Source organism: Panthera tigris, chromosome E2 (genome assembly GCF_018350195.1).
Source record: "Panthera tigris isolate Pti1 chromosome E2, P.tigris_Pti1_mat1.1, whole genome shotgun sequence".
Lineage (NCBI taxonomy): Eukaryota > Metazoa > Chordata > Mammalia > Carnivora > Felidae > Panthera > Panthera tigris.
In genome coordinates this window covers 3,315,500-3,335,290 of record NC_056674.1, presented here as the reverse complement: position 1 = coordinate 3,335,290, position 19,791 = coordinate 3,315,500, and the positions used below count along the sequence as shown (strand labels likewise).

The window sequence follows — 19,791 nt, the reverse complement described above, 5'->3', positions numbered from 1 at the left end:
AGAGAGAGAGAGAGAGAGAGAGAAAATCCTGAGCAAGCTCCACACTGTCAGCACAGAGCCCGACTCAGGGCTCGAACCCGCAGAAACCAAGAGTCAGATGCTGAACCGACTGAGCTACCCAGGTGCCCCCAAACATACAAGTTTTCTAAAGAAATGCTCTAAGAAACAGGACAGACATTTCTCCCCGTATTTTCAGCAGGGAGACTTAAGCTCTTGATTGTAATCAGTTATAATTGCCTTCACGAGGTCAGATATCCCAGGCATCCCGAGGTTATGCTCCCAATTTGGTGCCAGACCAGCAGCCTCCGCGCCTCCCCTGGAAGCTCCCTGCTGGCTCCGAAGTTCGGCCTGGAGAGGTTAATGTCTACTGCTCCAGTCCCAGCACGCACTTCCCCCTGGAGGGATTAATGGCTACTGCTCCGGTCCCACCACGCAATCTCCAGACCTTCACCCCTCTGCCGCTGGTAAGCACCATGCTCTTTTCTATCTCTATGAACCCGGCTTCTTTAGAAACACATGTACGTGAAACCACGCAGCGTTTGTCTTTGTGACTGGCTTCTTAGCATAGTGTTTTCAAGGTTCATCCGTGTTATAGCAGGTGTTAGTGCTGCCTTCCTTTTTAAGGCTGAATACCATTCCAGTGGACAGAGCAACCACGTTCCCTTTATCCCTTCATCTCTTGATGGACGCCGGATTGCTTCCACCCTTGGGCTGTTGTAAACCTGTGAAACAGGTGGTGCAACAGTGGGGCAGTTCTTAGGTGCGTATCAACTGAGTTTTTGGGTTCTTGTTTCCTGGCTTATTTTGGTGGCTGTGTCTGATACATGTCTGCGCCTGTGTGTTTCTGTAAACAGGGCTGGCTCTCTGGGATGATTTGCACGGCTCCTGTTAGGCCTATGCCTAGCTAATGCTCTTGGTTGCTTCTGGAAAGATTTTTAGTACAAGTGCGCCCTCTGCTGTCAGTGTAGTAAAGTGCAGCTTTTTACTAGCTGGCTCGCGCTGGGAGGCGGAGAAGGGGGAGAAACGTGATGTCCTTGATTTGTTTTTCCCCTTTCTTCTTGAAAAGCCCTGAGATCCCCCTCTTTCTCCTTTTCCCCTTCGACATGCTATGTCCAAAAGCTGCCTCTCTCTGCTTTTACCGCTCACAGACATCAGTTGGTGCCCTGCGGTCAGTGCCCTGACCTGTCTGAATGCTTTTTTACTGTTTGCACAACTTTCTCTTTCTAGCGGTGGTTTTCGCCCAATTTTGGGCCTGCCAATAAGCACCTGCCTCTGTCTTTTGCACGGTTTTCCTCACTGTCTTTGTGGCATCCTCGTGATACAGCCAGGTGATGAGATTATGTGCAGGTATTTTTTTTTTTTAAAGAATGTGATAGATCTTTGTGTAGTGATAAAGATCTTCAAGGTCTATTTCTTGCTAAATGAAAGGAGAAAATGCAAAAAGTACATGACAGGATCCCGCCATGGGTATGCATTATTTTCCTTTTATTTATTGAACTTAATTTTATTCTAGGAATACATTCACATTGTTCAAATAGAGAAAGTATGAAACCAGAGAGCATGAGAGCTTGCTCACTGGAAATCGGTGAGGTTTTCCCTCTTGCTTTTACTTGGCATTGTTTTAAAGTGTATGCATTCTCTTCTGTTCTCATGCTAAGATGTGGTTTGGCTGTTTTGTCATTCTGCATTGTTTTCATTTTTTCCACTTATTTTGAAACAAACTCACGGAAGAGGTTTTTTTTTAAGTTATTTTTTTTAATTTTTAAAAAAACATTTATTTTTGAGAGGGAGACAGAACACAAGCAGGGGAGGGGCAGAGAGACACGGAGACACAGAATCCAAAGCAGGCTCCAGGCTCCGAGCTGTCAGCACAGAGCCCGACGCGGGGCTCGAACCCACGAACCGTGAGATTATGACCTGAGCCAAAGTCAGACACAACTGACTGAGCCACCCAGCCGCCCCTACGTAAGAGTTTATAAATACAATACAAAGAAAAAAATTGTTTGCTGAACCATCTGAGACTATGTTACAGACCTGATTCAACTCACCCAAATACTGACTGTATTTCCTGCAAACAAGGACATTCTCCTAGTTGACCACCTTCCAGTCCTCAAAACGGGGGTATTAATACTGACCTGCACTGTCTTTGGCCGTCATCGGGGAGACCCATCCATACTTATGCAATTGCCATAGTCTCCAGCTACCCAGAAAGCCTAAAATACTAGATAAAAATCTTCATCGCAGGTGACTGACCCTGATGTCCACGGACTCTCCCCAACTTCTTACATGTACGATCCATCCATCGTGAGCTGGGATCTGCCACAGTCCAGGAAAGACGGGAGACCCAAGTCTTGAGGGGAACGAGCATCATCTCGGGAGACACCTGCGTAAGAAGGAACTGTGACCGCCGATCGACAGGTGCCGGTGTCTCCTTCCCAGGGCATCTCAGGGGAATTTGGGGCTCCAGATTTTCAGGTTTGTCCCCAGAAATGACTGAATCCCAGATCCCAGAGGGTCCCAAGGCTGCGTATTTTGCCTCCTTTGAAGCCCTGCACCGTCAGTCTGAGACCCTGGCCTGATTTCAGCGGGGTCACCCCCTTCCAACTGCTCTAGAGGACTCTGGATTTCGTGGCACGTCTTCAACGGGAAATTGCCGGAGCGGTCACTCTGTTCCTACGGTTCACGTCGCCATCAGGACAGACCGCCCCTTGCCATGTGCGTGGTTTCCATGAGGGTCCGTCAAGTTCTAAAACCACCGAGTCCCCCGGTGCCTGCCTTTCACCCACACGCCCTCCCAATAGCACAGGTGACAGTAAGTGGCTGTGATGTGCGAGGCTGGTGCTCAGATCCACGGTCGTGGTCATCCGCCGGCGGCTCCTTCCGCTCACAGCCCAGAAAGGGGTCCGCACGGGTCTGCACGAGGGGTTCTCGACTGAAGGTGACTTCCCTCCAGGGGACATCTGGCTGTTTGGGTGGTCACACCGGCAGGGGCGGCAGGGTACCACAGGCATCCTGGTGGGTAGAGACCAGGGATGCTGCTCCACATCCCACAGTGCCAGGCCCCAGGCGCCCCCTGCCCCACAGCCAAGGATTATCCAGCCCCAAATGTTAACAGCGCTGGTGTCGGGAAGCCTGCTTTTCGTCCATTACTTTCTTGGCATTCCCTGGGGGAAGGAGGGGTTTTAAGGGTTTTGAGATGAGCACATAAGCAGAGATGAACCCATCAGACAAAGAGAAGCTCTCCATTCTGTGCCACCGAACAGAACACGAGAAAGAAGTGGTCCAAATGGGCGTCTCGCGACCCCAAAGACACTGAACTAGTGTCCTCTGGCTGTCGTTATAAATTAGTCTCAACTCGGTGGCTTAAAATAACATCCAGAAGTCCAAAATGAAGGTGTCAGGAGGGCCGCACAACCTTCAGAGCCTCGAGGGGCGTCTGTCCTGTGTCTCCTGTGGCAGCTTCTGGGGTCCCCCCCACTCCCTGGTTTGAGGCTGATGGTTCCACTCACCGCCCTGTCTGCTCACGGCCTCCTCCTCTCTGCTCTATGTCCCCTCCCCTTTCATCTCTTGTAAGGATACCTGTCGCTGGATTTGGGGCTCTCCGCCCCCCAGATAATCTAGAGCGATCTCGGGATCCTTCATTTTGTCGGCAACGTAACTTTTTCCAAATTAGCTCAGATTTGGACAGATCGTTCAGGGGTTCACGCTTTGACGGGCTAGAGGTCCAGCCTCGGGATGAGGTTGACTCTGTCGAACGGTCAGATAGGCAGAAGGAAGCTTGGCTGCATCACTGAGCCCAAAGCCTGCCTTACTTCTGGACTTGTGCTGCTATGAAATAGTGTCCCTTCTTGCTTGTGGCTGGGGTGAATATCAGCCCAGCTCACATGCTGCTTGTCTGCTCTCATAGCAGGCATGGGCGGCCCACAGAGCCTGGCCGAATCCCCAAAGCCCAAACAGCAGTCTGAAGGGTCTGACATGGTCGTGGGTTTCTTTAAAACAACAAACAAAACAAAAAAACATCCCCAAAGCATTACCCTCATGATTCGCTCTTCAGTCTGCTTATTACGTTGCCACCATCCTCTCTGTGGACTTGTGTGGGTTTGAAGTTTTTCTAGGCCAGTTTTGATCATCTTTCATCTATCTGGGGGCTATGTTTAGAGTTATGAATCACCTCAAAGCTTTCAGGAGAGTAGCGGGGGTTACGTTATTCGTGAGTCAACGCCCACGGTCCTTGTGGTTTCTCAGTTCCGGAAAGGAAGCGGATGTTGCTTGTGAGGCTTTGTGGCTAGAATCAACCCCAGGCCGAGTTGGACTTGTCTCCATAAGAGCTAGGTTCTTGTGGGAGCGGCCACCCCAGTGGGCTGGCCTTCACGCTCCTTCCATTTAGGCCTGTAGCCCCCTGCCACGAATGTGGGCTTCTGCATCAGACTGGATTCCAACTCTTCTTGCTAAGACACTCCAGGGTTCGTTGGCTGGTTGGTCGGTTGGTTTTAAGTAAACTCTACGCCCAAAGTGGGGCTCAAATTCACAACCCCAAGATCAGGAGCCTCACACTCTTCCAACCAAGCCAGGTGGGTGCCTCCCCGGGTTGTTGGGTTTTTTTGTTTTGTTTTGTTTTTAAAGAGGCAGTAGTGGGGAGTTAGTGGTAACATGTGCTCATTTCACTTGACTTCCTTGCAACACTGATGATGCCAATTTTGCTTTAATAGAAACAGGAGGACTTGATGGGAAGTGTCAGGGAAGCTCATGGTCCTGGGAAAGGCCGAGGAAGCGGGTTTTGGAGAGGATGGGGCGCCAGGGAGAACGGTGGCTGCCCCAAATCCCGAGAACCTGTTACTTTACGTGGCAAAGGGGCATCGAGGGGGCAGATGGAATTGTTGCTCTTGAGCTGGTGTGAAGGAGAGAGGTGGTCCCGGATCACTGGGCAGGCCGAATAGCCTCACCAAGTTCCTAAAAGCGGGGGAGAGGGAGAGCCAGAAAGATGGCCGTGTGAGGACTTGGCCTGTCCTTGCTGGCCCTGAAGGCGGAGGAAGGGCCACGAGGCGAGGAATGTGGGGGCCCCTAGAAGCGGGAAAAGGCAGGAAGCAGATCCTCCCCTTGAGCCTCCGGAAGGAATGCAGCCCTGGTGACATTTTGACCTTAGCCCAGAGACCCGTTCTGGACTTCTGATCTCCAGAACTCTGGAGCGTGAACCACCCAGTCTGGGCTCGTTTGTCAGAGCAGCCGTACGAAGCTGGTACAGATAGGAGCCAGGGTGCAGGGGCCAGGAGCCGACAGACCTCTTTGGGACAAACCTTATCGGTCTTGGTGTCAGCCCCATCGAGGTCCAGATTCAGGGAGAGGGTCTAGTTGGTCTTGTTCGAATCACCTCCACGTGCCTGCTGCCCAGATACACAGAGATAAGGCACCACGATTGAGAAACCCACCCAAACTGGGCAGCAGGGAGCCAGGAAGTCTGTGCAGGAGCTTCCGCTTGCCGAGCGGGTGGAGGCGCAGGGAGTGACGTCCCCAGATAGCACGGCTCCGTGCCCTTTGCCCTGTGGGGCTCTGCCCCCCACTGGAGGCTGCTTCACCCGTGATCTACTCACAGAGAAGTCACAGACAAACCCAAACTGAAGCACCTTCTATAACATACCTGGCCAGGACTCTTCAGAAGCGTCCCACTCAAGAAAGAGGAAGACGGTTCAGCTTAAAGCGGATTAAGGAGACAGGACAAGTGATGTAACGTGTGATTCTGGATTGGCTACTGGGTCAGAAAAGAATTTCGGTGGTTTTCTTTTGCGCTGTAAAGGACATTACCATTGATAAAACTTCAACGTCTGTAGATTAGATGTGAGATCCTAGCATCGTCAGTATTATTTTCTGGATTTTGGTCATTGTACTGTGGTTATGTTAGCGAATACCGTCACCTCCGGGCAAATCCTACACATATATTTGGAGAACCGGAGGTTTTGAGGTTACGCTCAGACTACCGGACTACCAGAAGTACTTTCCCTGAGACACACCAGAAGGGACTCTTAAATACCGAGAACAAACTGAGGGTTGCTGGAGGGGTATTGGGGAAGGGGGGGATGGGCTGAATGTGCAAGGGGGCATTAAGACCACTGGTTGGGATGAGCACTGGGTGTTATATGTAAGTGATGAATCACTAAATTCTATTCCTGAAAATCATTACACTGTATGTCAACTAACTTGGATGTTAAATTTTTTTTAATGTTTATTTATTTTTGAGAGAGAGAGAGAGACAGAGTGTGAGCGGGAAAGGGGTAGAGAGAGGAGGAAGCACAGAATCCGAAGCAGGTTCCAGGCTCTGAGCTGTCAGCACAGAACCAGACGTGGGGCTTGAATTCACGAACCGTGAGATCATGACCTGAGCCGAAGTCGGATGCTTAACCACCTGAGCCACCCAGGGGCCCAGGATGTAAATTTCTTAAAAATAAAAAAAAGAAGTATTTTCCCTGATCCCACAGGGAGAAATACACAGATTTTATGAGGATACACGCACACATATGTATGTATGTGGGGGGGGGGGGGGTGTATCCCTGTGGTGGACAGGCTCTTAGGGTAACCGCCCCCCCCCAACATGATTCCCACCTCCTGGTGTTCACACCTGCCCCTGGATTGCTGCACTGAGGCCTCAGCTCCTCTCTGGCCATCCCGGCCACTGGGATGTCTGCACAGGACAGCTCACAGCTCCTCTCGGCGAGGCAGGGCGAGGGCCAGCACGACAGATGCCGATCAGTAGCCTGACCACAGAACCGGCTGTTCCGTCAGCTTGGCTGCATTGTTTTTGCTGGAAGTGAGTAGCTAGGTCCAGCCCTCTCTCAGAGGGTAAGGAGGACATGAACAGGGGGAGGTGGGGATCGTTGGGGTCCGTGCTGGAAGGTGCCAACCGGAGTCCGTTCATCCCAAACGTACCCTTCGGCTGTTGTGGTCTGATGTGGTAACAAAAAGAAAACTAACTGTACTTCTAAGGCTTTGGGCCGTCTTTAATGCCTTTCCACTCCCTCCCTCGGCATCGCTGGCATCGGGGGCACGATCATTCGCTGTTCTGTGGACGGGGAACGGCATCCCTGGGCTCCCCACGTACCTCAAATGTCACATTTTTTTAACGTTAAGGTATTCGTATCTTGATTACCGAGCTTTTTGGTGCCAGCAAGGAACACACAGCTGCCACTCACCACGCCGGACGATAACTCACCCACCACCATACCATCCTAGGAGGTAGTCAAGTTATTCTGCACATTCTACGGTGGGAGAAACCGAGGCTCGGACAGGCGACTGCGGGTGGGCACGGTCCCGCAGGGAACCATGAACTTGATCCTGTCCGGCTGACAGCTTTCCCAGGGGTGTACAGTTCGGCACCGTGGCCGTCATTGGCTCTCCTGCCGCGGCGACTGCAGAGGGAGCGGATTCCTCCCTCAGCAGTTCCCAGTGACATGCACAAGGCAGGTGTCTGATGGCCCCGTGCCCCTGCCGGCCGATGGGCCAGGTGTGCACCTGCAGCCGGGTCCACTGTGCCTGAGAGGAGGCAAGAGCCACGAGGGATCCCTACCGGATGGTGTGGACGTATCGGCCATTGGTCCTTGAGCAATACTGCCATCTAGGGGGCGCTGCGCGCACGACAACCTTGGTCTTGAGGCTCACACGGCCAACACTGCCACCTAGAGGGTGCCGTGGGCACGAGTGCCAGCACTGGTGGGTCTTGGACCTGTGGGGTCCACACTACCACCTAGACGGTGACGTGGGCATGGCAGTCAACATTCCTTGGCCAACACTGCCACCTAGAGGGTGACGTAGGCGTGGCAGCCAGAATTCCTTGGCAAACACTGCCACCTAGAGGGTGCTGCAGACAGAGCAGCCAGCCTTGGTCTGGTTGCTGCATCCAGGTGATTCAGCCTCCCGCGTGCTTTTGACACCTGCTCCCAAAGGTTATTCTGGGAGGGGCTGTCCCCTCACTGAGGAGAGGAACCACCGGACAGCTCCAAGCCCACCAGGCGGGCACTTTCAGCCCAAAGCCTCTGGGCTACCTCCTCATCCTCAGCTTCAGGGGCTGGAGGCTTCTCTTTGAATCCATCAAAGTACTTTCCAGAAACGCCCTCCAGTTCCTCTGCCACGGCCAGGTACGTGCTGGGCTGGGCTGCCAGCTGGGGGCTCTTGACCAGCAGCCAGAAGATGGGCCCTGCAAGGAGCCCACAGGGCATTCAGTCCACACACGTTCTGGGAGGAGGACACAAACAGCCCAACGCCTCCACCACGATGCCCAGGGCCCACAGAGGCCAGAAGTCGGACCGCAGGCCCACACGGCCCACCTCCAGGCCTTTGCCTCCGAGGTTCCCTCCACCAGGGGTTCCCTTCCCCGGCACTGCCCAGCCACCTTTGGGCCAGAGACCAGCCCCAAAGCTGCCTCCCCCAGCAAGCCTCTCCAGCTTTCCCCAAGAACACGGGAGCTCTCCCTCCTCTCCTTGAGCTCTGAGTCCTTACCCTACCTCCTCTTGCTTAAAATAACTTTTATTTATGAAATGTCTCCAGCGCCAGCCTCAACTTAGAATCCTTGATATCCGGCACCCACCCACGAAATGTTTTTCAGGACTAGCTCTAAAGTTCTAATTATTCAGCCTAAAGCTGGGTCAGACCCTCTGCCGGTTCTTTTAAGGGCCATCTCATCCTCCCGACCGTGAGGAGCGTGCTGTTATGGCCCTCGCTTTGTCGTTAAGGAAACAGGCTCCGGGAGGGGAGGATGCCTCCCTGGGTGGCAAAGCTCATTTGGGGTGAAGCTGAGCCACCCCAGGCACAACCAGGAGTCCGCTCCATGGTCTCCTTCTCTGAGACCCGGTTTTCTCATCGAGCAGGATCTGGCCTGTTTCCTGGGGCTATCTCCAAGGATGGCAGGCTGGATCCACATGTACCAGTAACTCGTTCTCAGTACCCGGAAGATACGAGGGAGGGGGCAGAGCCAAGCCCCGGAGAGAGTCTCTGAGCATGAGATAACTCTCTGAAGGAGTAAAGAGATCGCCCTTCACCAAGGTGGGTGGGCACTGTGCAATTAGTTGAAGGTGCAAACGGAACAAAAAGCTGGAGGAAGAGCCAATTCTGCCCTCTCTCTGCTTGAGCTGGGACATCCGTCTCCTGCCCTCAGACACCAGGGCCCCTGGCCTTCGGGCTGGGACTGACACCAGGGCTCCCCTGGTTGACAGGCCTCTGGGTTTGGACCGGCATACACCACCACCTCTCCTGGGCCTCCAGCAGACAGAGGGCAGATCACGGGGACTTCTCAGTCTCCGTAAATACACGAGCCGATCCCTCAAGACAGGTCTCTCCGAGCATCTGCATATATCTTATTCTGTTTCTCTGCAGGGTCTGACTGATACGCTGAAGGGAGCTGGGCCCCAGGCGGGGCGGGCAGGGGTTCGGCTAAGGGCCCGCAGGCCAGGAGGGGGCTTACCGAGCGTGAAGCTGGAGAAGGCAGAGCTGTGCATGCCCGTGTGTCTGCCCAGCTCCGTCCTGGCCACGCCGGGGTGCAGAGCGTTGACAGTCACACCCGTGCCTGACGGGAGAGGGAAGGAGAGGGACGAGGGGGTGAGCAGACACCAGGTTCACGCCCCACCTGGAAGGCTGATGCCGCCCGCCCTCGGCTCCAGGGCCATCCCATTCCGCGTCCTCCCCTTGAATCCACATCACCCCCCCCTTGCTCGGAAACTTCCACAGCAAGTGGTTTCATCTTGCAAAGCAGCTCTGTCACGTAACTGCCTAGAGCAGGGCCTCCCGAACCTGAACGTACGTGAAAATCCCCCGGAGGGCCTGAGAGCCCCCAGCTGCCGGGCTCCACCCCCACCCCCCACCCCTGAGAAATCTGAGGCGATGGCTCGGGGTGGGGCCTGAGAGGCTAGTTACAGCCAGCTCCTGGCTGAATGGACGTGGCTGGTCCACGGACGCTCTCTGAGAAGCAAGGGCACAGGGCAGACCTTCCGACTTCGGCCCCCTGGACGCTGAGGTCAGATCGTTCTTCATCCTGTCCGTGGCAGGCTGGGCGGCTGCGTGCCAGCAGCAACGCTCCCCCCACCTCCACTGCCCCAACGGTCTTCAGATACTGCCGAATGTCTCCAGGGGTGCCGACTCACCCACGGTTGAGGACCGCTAGCCCAGAGCACCAAAGGCTTAGGTGCCGGTGCAGGAGCCAGGGAGAATGCCACGACGGACCAGTGACGTCTGCTTCGGGCACCGGTGAACATGGTGCTCCCGCCTCCACCTACTCTCTTCTGGGACCCGTGCTTGACCTCCCATGGGCCCAGCATCACAGGAGGACTGTTCCAGGCGCAGAGCTAGAGGAAGAGAGAGGCCGGCGAGGCTCGCCACACACGTACCCTGCAGCCGCCGGCTCAGCTCCTTGGTAAACAGGACGACGGCCAGCTTGCTCTGGCAATAAGCCGCTTTAGTGTCGTACGTCCTCTTCTCCCAGTTCAAGTCATCAAAGTCCATGTGACCGGCGACGTGGGCCAAGGACGAGAGGTTGATGATCCGCGAAGGGGCCGAGGCTTTCAGTGTGTCCAGCAGCAAGTTCGTCAAGAGAAAGTGACCTGGATGCAGGACAACAAAAAGGCAATTTTCCCTGAATTCTTACCTGGCACATAGGACCATACTGAAAACATTACCTTGTGTGACCCTCCCAGAAACCCGTGGCTCTGGACAGGGGCCAGATCCATCCCCCAGGGGACCTCTGGCAACACCTAGAGGTTGTGGTCGTCACAACTGCAGAGAGAGGTGCTCTGGCCATCGGGTGGGTGGAGGCCAGCCAGGCACGCTCCTAAATAAATGTCCTATAGTGAGCAGGGCGGCCCCGCAGGAAAGAAAGATCCAGCCCAACATCAAGCTCTGCACGAATCCTATGAGGTCGGTTGGTGGACGGACCACCTTCCATCTCCCCAAATCCTTCCTCCATTTCTCCTTCAGCAATAGAATTTTCAGCCCGGCCCAGGGCTGCCCGGTGAAGGACTACATTTCCCAGACTTCCTTGCACCAGCATCGGTCATGTGACTGGGCCCCAGCCAATAGGACACCGAGTGATAGTTACGTGAGTTATGACCCTCCAAGACCTCGGCATGTGGTCTTATTTGGAGAGAGGGGTCTTCGCAGAGGCAATCAAGTGAAAATGAGGTCATGAGGGTGGGCCCTAATCCAGTGACTGGCACCTGCCCAGTACCTAGTTCCTCCTCACCCTTGCTAAGGGAACCCCTGTTGCATTCAGGGTGACAACAGGTGGACAGAGTAACTGAAGGACAGACAGACTGGAGGACAGACAAGGGGTCAAAAGGCCGAGACGGATGATGGATCTGAAGGACTGGCAGAGCACCCGGCTGTCAGCAGGCAACTCCCTGAGCTGCTGGTAACCCCATAAGTGGCCGCCCAGCTGTCCTTGAGAGTGAGGAGGACCCACAGAGGATCCCATTCACATCCCAGGCCGACGTGGACCCCACGGAGCCCGCAGCCTGAGGCCTCACCCAGGTGGTTAACGCCAAACTGCATCTCGAAGCCGTCCTCGGTGGTCCAGTGGGGGCACCGCATCACAGCCGCGTTGTTGATCAGGATGTGCACGCGCTCTTTCTCTGGAGGACAGGGGTGAGGGCAAACGCGTCAGTCCCACGCCTGCGTGAAGCACGAGCGCAGCTGGGGGGACAGCACCCCCTGCCCTGGGCTGACCACTGTCCCCCAGACATTCACGCCCAGCCGGAGTCTGGGAACACAGCCTGATTTTGCAAAGAGTCTTTGCAAAAGTTATCCAGTTAAGATAAGGTCATCTTGGGGCCCTAAACCAACAGGACTCAGACAGCAACCCGCGGGGGGAATGTGCTGTGGGGACGGAGGCAGAAACTGAGCGATGCGCCTGCGAGGACCGAGGGCCACCTCCAGAATCTGGAAGACGCAGGAGGGACTGTCCTGTCTCAAGAACAGTGCCGCCCTGCTGACACCTCGATCCTGGACTTCTGGCCTCCACAACCGTGAAGAAACTGCGGCCTCAAACCAGTTTGCTATATTCTGAAAACAGACACGCCCCACCTGCAGCTCAGAGACGTTTTCTGAAAAGGGAAGAGGCCACATCTGCAGGGGCCTCGGGGCCTGAAACTGGGGGGGGGGGTTACTCGTGGGAATCCCAGCTCAGCAGGCAGCCGATTCCCAGCCCTGCCTCTCCACAGGCACAAGCGGCCGTCCCTTCCTGGGCCTGTTTCCTTGTCTGTAAAATGGGACGAATAACAGCACCCTCCTCCCTGTATCAGTCAGCTAGGGCCGCGTAACAACGGGCCACGGAAACATACTGCGTCCCAGCTCTGGAGGCGGGGAGTCCGGGATCAGCGGGTCTCAGGATTGTCTCCTTTTGAGGACCGTGAGGGACAATCTGTTCCTGGCTCTCTTCCCAGCCCGTAAACAACTGTCCGCCTTCTGTCTCTTCCCTCGGCATCTGTCTGTTGTCCTCACCTCCCTCTCCACGAGGACTCCAGTCATACCAGAGTAGGGTCTACCCTGCTGCCCTCACTTTCACTTGGATACCTCCGTACAGACCCTGTCTCCAAATAAGGTCACAGTCTGAGGTCCTGGGGGCTGTGATCCCAACACTTCTTCTTTTGAGGGGACACAGTGGAACCCACAACACTCTCAAAGTGGTTTTTAGGTTCAGTAGAAACAACAGACTAGTTATCCAGCACCTTTTAAACAGAACCTCTATTTCGTTCTTTATCTGATGGTGGATGGGGTAGCACAGAACTACCTGGAACCATCAGATGAAGGTTCAAATCCCCTGGCTCTACCCTGGCCAAGGCACACAGCTTTGCTCTGATTCATTTCCCCCTCTAAAAAGGGAAAACACTAGAACCTGCTGGGTAGAACAGGGGAGAAAAAGCACCACATGTATGACATGCTCCGATTATATCAAAAAGGCCCAGGGCAGGTATATATATCTGCTTGCTTCAGAAACGCACTAACAGGGGCGCCTGGGTGGCTCAGTGGGTCGAGCGTCCGACTTCGGCTCAGATCATGGTCTCATGGTTTGTGGGTTCGAGCCCCACATCCGGCACTGTGCTGACAGCTTGGAGCCTGGAGCCTGCCTCGGATTCTGTGTCTCCCTCTCTCAAAAATAAACATTAAAAATTAAAAAAAAAAAAAAAAAAAAAAAAAAAAAAAAGCACAGTCTCCAGAAGGACACCCAAGAAGGGGTGCACCGAATACGTCTGAGGAAGAAGGTGTCTGGGAGCTAGCGGCAGGGAGATGGTTGGCTGTATCCCCGTTTGTACTTTCTTTAAAAAAAATTTTTTTTTCAACGTTTTTTATTTATTTTTGGCACAGAGAGAGACAGAGCATGAACGGGGGAGGGGCAGAGAGAGAGGGAGACACAGAATCGGAAACAGGCTCCAGGCTCTGAGCCATCAGCCCAGAGCCTGACGCGGGGCTCGAACTCATGGACCGCGAGATCGTGACCTGGCTGAAGTCGGACGCTTAGCCGACTGCGCCACCCAGGCGCCCCATCCCGTTTGTACTTTCTGAACGTTTCCTCCCGTAAATGTCATTCCTGTTCCCAAACATAAGGACGTAAACCAGTTCTGAGGACATCGGGTGGGAAGCAAGACGAGAGAGTCACGAGTGTGATGCGGTGCAGAAAAATGTCAGCCTAGTCCCCGGATGTGCAGAAACACCCAGCAAAGAGAGCGTGAGGGCCGGGTACCCTGTGCTGTGCCCATCGTCGCGGCCGTGGCCCCACACAGGACCCCGCGCAGAGCCTGGATCCGACTCCTCGCTGCGTCCCGGGCGTCACCCGCCACCCCCGAGAGCCAGGGAGCCTCAGGAACCCGTGGAGAGTCGGCACCATTGCCCTTCACCAGGCTAACTCATCCCTCATCCCCCGGTACTTCCAACCTCATCCGGGCCTCTGCGTCTGGGGGATCTGATGCCGAAGGAGTTCGTTTTCCGACAGGGCAAGCTTCTCCTGTAAAGGACCAGACTGAACACTTTTGGCTCTGCAGGCCATACCGTCTGTCTCTACTGAACTCCGCCGTCGCGGGACTAACGCGGCCACAGATGATACGTAAACTAACGGGCACGACTGTGTGCCAATAAAACTTTATTTACAGGCACTGTTATCTGACCTCCATACAATGTCCACATATCCAGAAAGATCACTCTTTAGAGTTCTTCCAACCATTTACGTAAACGGTTGACACGTAAAATACGTTAACATGACCAGAAGAGATAAAAAGCGTATCATCTTCGCCCGCAGACGTCTGCCCCTGTCCGAAAACACGGGCCACGGTCTACCAACACCCCACGGTAGCCCTAGGACTTGGCTGGTTTAACTCACTCCTCAAAGCCTGGCCACCCCACCGCGCCCCTCAAGGCCGGCGTCCTCCCTCCTACCTTCGGTGATCTTCGCCGCAAACTCTCGGATGGACTTGAGGGAGGCCAAGTCCAGGTGCCGGGCGCTGACGTGGTGATTAAGGGTCTCCCTGCGAATGTCCCTTGCTGCCGCGTCACACTTCTCCATGTCCCGACAGGCCAGAATGATGTTGCCTCCTGGAAGCCCAGGACAGGATCAAGAATATATTTTTTTTAATCTTTTTTTTTTTTTTATGTTTATTTATTTTTGAAAGAGAGAGAGCATGAGTGGGGGAGGGGCAGAGAGAGGGAGACACAGAATCCTAAGCGGGCTGCGGGCCCCGAGCCGTCAGCACAGGGCCCGACGCGGGGATTGAACTCACGAACCTCAAGATCATGACCTGAGCCAAAGTCGGACGCTCAACCGACTGAGCCACCCAGGCACCCGAGATAAAGAATATTTTTTAAATCCTCCCCTCGGGGGACGCCTCAGTGGCTCGGTCGGTTAAGTGTCCAACTCTTGATTTCAGCTCAGATGATGATCTCCCGTCACGGTTCATGGGTTTGAGCCCCCACATCAGACCCTATGCTGACACTTCAGAGCCTGCTCGGGATTCTCTCTCTCCCCATCTCTCTCTGCCCCTCCCCTGCGTGCACACATACTCCCTCTCAAAATAAATAAAGATAAAAAAAAAAAAAAAGGATAAGTGGGTAACCTGTGTGTTGCGTGGATTAAATCTCAATACGGCCATAAAAAAAAAAATTAGAAAAATGACAAGAACCAGGGATCGAAGAAGGACAAGCAGCCACGGTGCGGACCGCGTGGATGTGTGTGGCTTACCCGCCCACCCCTGGGCCCCGCTGTCCCTCACACGCTCCACAAGGGAACTCATGGGACGCGGATCCGTTCATCCTCTGCTGCCTCGGGACCTCAGGACCACGGTGGGAGTGTCCACCCTCTCCTGGGGGGGGCACGTGCCCCCTCCTTGGGGAAACCCCAGGGCCGGGGGGGCTGCCCATCACGGCCCCCACCGCTCTCACCTCAGGGGTGGACAGGGGTAGACCCCACTCCGGCCTGGCCCGCCAGGACCCATTCCCCAGCCACCCCAGCCCGTCAAGCCCACAGGAAGTTTGCGATCTCCCGCAGCCCTCAAGCCTGCCCCGCCACAGCCTTCCGGCCCCCACCAGCGGTGGCTCTGGTCCTCCAGCAGCTCAGACGCAAATCCCTGACTCCTCCTTTTCCGGTGCCTGACCTGACAGGAAGTCCACTGATTGTAACTTGGAAGGAGACCTTCACGTGCTGAGCGGGGCAGTCCTCCCGCCCGGAAGTCCGCCAGGACCCCAGTCCGACCAGGAGAAAAACTGACCGGACCCAGATCGAGGGGCCTCCTACAAAACGCCCGACCAGTAAGCCTGGAAGAGCCTGAAGCCAGATCCTCACCCCCAGCCTCTGACCCAGGCCCCAAGCCAGCCATCGGGACGGAGTCGACTACCGTAAGGGAGCTCAAGGCCGGCACCAAGAGAAAAGCCAACACCAGAAACCGCTGGGTGTCCACAGCCTCCTTGGAGACCCAGAGTCTCCCTCACCGCGTTCAGAGAGGAGAACCTTTCCGGCCTAAGCCCACATGATTTTGGACCTGGACAACCAGATGGCCTTAGCGTCCCCCAGGAACGCAAACCCTCCAGCACCAGACCTCACACCCCAAGCCTCGGGCAGGGAAAGCAGGTGCCCGCTGGGGCCTCACCTCTTTTGGCCAGCTCCAAGGCGGTCTGCTTCCCGATGCCCGTGTTGGCGCCGGTCACAATGACGGTCTTCCCGAGAATGGTGGCCTTGCTGGGACAGGACCCTCCGGCAACATAGTCTCTGAAAGCGAGAAGCCACGTAGTCAGTTCTGTCCATCTGCACCCTTTGCTGCAGGTGCCGACATGAGCTTGTGTTCCCCAAACCGAAAGACGGAAAGGACATCTGGTGACTGCATGGGGGCCACTGTGACGTCACAGGTAAAGAAAGGGCTCAGCAGGGCCAGGTGTGGGGGAGCCTCTACGACAATCAGTACTTCATGAAGACCCGCTGTGTTCGTTTCCTGTGGCCGCTGGAACCAGTCACCACAAGCTCGGGGGGTTTAAACTCTGCTGGATCTAGGGCTCTGCAGGCAGGCGCCCGAAACAGGTCTCAGTGGGATAAGGGCAGGGTGTTGGCAGAGCTGTGTTCCTTCCAGAGGCTCTAGGGGAGAGGCCGGTCCATGCCTCTTCCAGCTTCTAGAGGTGCCCACTGGCTCCTGGCCCCTCCGGCTCCTGGCCCCTCCTGTCCCCAAAGTCAGCCGTACAGTGTCTTCAAGTCCCTGACTCGGAAGGACCATTGTGATTGCGGTGGAGCTACCTGGACAACCCCCCCCATCTCAAGGTCCTTGACTCAATGGCATCTGCAGAGTCCCCTTTGACAGGTAAAGGACCATATTCCCAGGCTCTGAGCATTAGGACGTGCCCATCTTTGGGGGGCAGGGGGGACCCTTATTCTTTACCCATATCCCACAGAAGCCAAATACTGGAAACTGAATGTCACCAGTGGGGGACTGGCCAAACAATGCCATCTCCATATGAGAGAAGGGAGCTGTACAAGACGGAAACCACCAGCCACCTGGGGCTAAGTTTTTATTTAAATTAAAAATAAGGGCACCTCTGGGGCACCCAGGTGGCTCAATGGGTTGAGCGTCCGACTTTGGCTCAGGTCATGCTCTCACGGTTCGTGGGTTCGAGCCCCACGTCGGGCTCTGTGCTGACAGCTCAGAGCCTGGAGCCTGCTTCGGATTCTGTGTCTCCGTCTCTCTCTGCCCCTCCCCTGCTCGCATCCTGTCTCTCAAAAATAAAGATTAAAAAACATTAAAAAAAAAAAAAAATAGGGGCGCCAGGCTGGCTCAGTTGGAAAAGCAAGCGACTCTTGATCTTGGGGTCGTGAATTCAAGCCCCACGTTGGGTGTAGCAATTACTTAAACAAATAAACTTTTTAAAAATAATGAAGAATAAATAGCCATACTTTTCCAATCACTTTCAGGCCTCCCAGCCAATCTCTTGTATTGTGTAACTGTAATAAAATGATATATTGCTGGGGCGCCTGGGTGGCTCAGTCAGTTGAGCGTCCGACTCAATTTTGGCTCTGGTCCTGATCTCACGGTCTTGAGATCAAGCCCCTCCACTGGCTCTGTGCTGAGCGTGGAGCCTGCTTAGGGTCCTCTCTCCTTCCCGCTGCCCCTCCCCTACTCCTGCACCTCTCCCTCTCAAAAATAAACAAACCTTTTTTTTTTTTTTTTTAAATTACATATTGCTGGGCACCTAGGTGGCTCGATCATTAAGCGTCTGACTTCAGCTCAGATCATGATCTCATAGTTTGTGAGTTTGAGTCCCCGCCCGCATGGCATGGGCTCCAGGCCCTCTTGGGATGAACACGAGCCCCACTTTGGGTGAGCCCTGCTTCTCTCTCCTCTCTCTCTCTGCCCCTTGCTCACTTCGACCCCCTCTCTCTCCCTCTCTCTGAAAAAAAGGAATTATATATTACTAATTCTTTTCTTTTTAATTGCGGTAAGAACACTTAACGTGATTTACACCCTCTTAGTAAGTTCTTGAGTGTACAATATAACACCATATTGTTAATTACAGGCACGATGCAACTATACTTTAAGTGCTATCTATCATAACGAACAGCACAAATATAAAACACTTCCATCAGCATCGAAAGCTCTCCGAGGCAGTGCTGCTATGGAATACTGGGTTCGCTGGGTTTTCTGTGGGTTCGCCCAGGAGAGACAAGTATATAATCCATGCAGTTCAATCTGGTCATGCACTGTGTTGGGCAATTCAGTTTGCGTCTCCGATTTCGGATAAGAGAGCTTAAGGTGGCACACATTTTCCTTGCACCAGGGCCAGCACATGACTACGGAGACCATTCAATAAGTGTCCGCAGGACGGATTCAATAATCGATGACAAGCACGGAAGCAATTAGACCAGCAGGTTCACGAGGGCCCGGATCCGCCCCCTTCCTCGGAGTGACCTTGGGCTGTGACCTGCCCACGGGGGCCTACCTAGGTTTGCCCCCCAACACTGTCTGGGGGCGGGGCTGGTCGGGTGAGCTGGAGGAGTCCTAGGCCGGCGACCACCAAGCAACCTCTCCCCAGCCTTCCCCCCTCGCGGCTGCCGGCGGCCCACCAGCAGAGCGCACTCACCGGAGCAGCACGGCGCCACCCGCCACCGTGCCCAGCACGGAGAGCGGCAGGAGGTAGCGGTTCATGCCGGGTAGGAGCGGGGGTCGGACGCGGAGCCCCGCCTCCCTCCCCCAGACCCGCCGCTGGGTCGCCCCTGGGTCGCCCCTGGGACCGCTCAGCCCGCGACCCACGTGGGGAAGGCCTGGCCGTCTGGGACTCAGGCTTCCGGGAAGAGGCGGGGCGTCTCGGGAGCGGGGCTTCCAGGGGCGGGGCCTCCAAGGCGGGACCTATGAGAATGGGCCCTGGCGCCGCTGCGGCTGGGAATGGTAGTTTCCGCGGCGGTGGGCGTGGCCGTGGCTTAGGGGCGGGGCATGAGGGGCTGGGCCAGTGCGCGGGTCCAATGAAGTCAAATTTGCTCAGCTACCAGGCGCGGCGGGGTTCTTCTGTAACACGAGGGTTACGATCCTGCTGCTGCGGTTTCTGCCACCGCTTCCAGGCTGTCCTCCTCTGTGTGTCTTTCAGATATGTCAGCCTGTTTCCCACCTAAAATGCGTGTTCACCAGTAGTACCTTCCTCATAGACATTATGAGAGAATTTGAGAACTTCAGAGCTTAGAAACTAGGATTTAGTACCTTGGGGGTTCCCAAACCCCTGGGGTCCTTGAGGAAGGAGTAGATCAAGGCGTGGACTCCTGGTCTGACCGAGGAGGGGGTAGGGACTGGATTCCCAGCTCTGAAGGAGAAGCGTCCGGGGATCAGAATTCCCCAGGTCTGAGGGAGGAGGTGGTGGGGGTCTGGACCCCTGGGTCTGAAGGAGGAGGGGCTGTGGGCCTGGACTCCTGGGTCTGAGGGAGGAAGGGCCAGGGCCTGGACTCCTGGTTTGAGGGAGGTGGGGATGAGGGTCAGAACTCTTGGGTCTGAGGCAGTCTAGGGATCTAGACTGCTGGGTCTGAGGGAAGAGGGGCTGGAGGCTTGGACCCCTGGATAATTTATTGTAAATTCATACAATGGGTCGTTATTGCATAAAAAGAATGAACCGCTGGCAGTTGCCGCAACACGGATGAAGGACAAAAGCATCATTCTGAATGTAAGAAGCCAGACACCAGATTGCATGCCGTGTGACCGCAGTTAGAGGCATTCCAGGGAAGGCAAGACTATAGGGGAAGACAGGATCTGCGGGGCCAGGGGTGGAGGCAGTGATCACCAGAAAGGGAACTTCTTCCGGTTTTGGAAATAG

General features: G+C 55.0%; 1 protein-coding gene across 2 annotated transcripts; it reads right to left on the bottom strand.

Annotated features, from left to right (window-relative positions):
- Positions 1-6,963: 6,963 nt before the first annotated feature.
- RDH13 (retinol dehydrogenase 13) lies at positions 6,964-18,707 on the bottom strand. Of its 2 annotated transcripts, XM_042969812.1 has the most exons (7): positions 18,577-18,707; positions 16,104-16,222; positions 14,401-14,556; positions 11,499-11,603; positions 10,365-10,577; positions 9,446-9,547; positions 6,964-8,182 (listed from the first exon to the last, which is right to left on the bottom strand). In XM_042969812.1, exons 1-7 carry the CDS (start codon positions 18,639-18,641, stop codon positions 7,956-7,958), a joined length of 987 nt encoding a protein of 328 aa, XP_042825746.1. In that variant the 5' UTR covers positions 18,642-18,707; the 3' UTR covers positions 6,964-7,955. The 2 variants fall into 2 exon arrangements, with proteins under 2 accessions (XP_042825746.1, XP_042825747.1); XM_042969813.1 differs by lacking the exons at positions 16,104-16,222; positions 18,577-18,707 and adding an exon at positions 15,544-15,551.
- Positions 18,708-19,791: the final 1,084 nt, after the last annotated feature.

Coding starts and splice junctions, on each gene's coding strand:
- RDH13 (XM_042969812.1), bottom strand. CDS start 18,641: ATGAACCGCTACCTCCTGCCGCTCTCCGTGCTGGGCACGGTGGCGGGT. Junction 9,548..10,364: donor GCTGAGCCGGCGGCTGCAGG/GTACGTGTGTGG, acceptor CTCTCCCGTCAG/GCACGGGTGTGACTGTCAAC. Junction 8,183..9,445: donor CTTCTCCAGCTTCACGCTCG/GTAAGCCCCCTC, acceptor GGCTCCTTGCAG/GGCCCATCTTCTGGCTGCTG.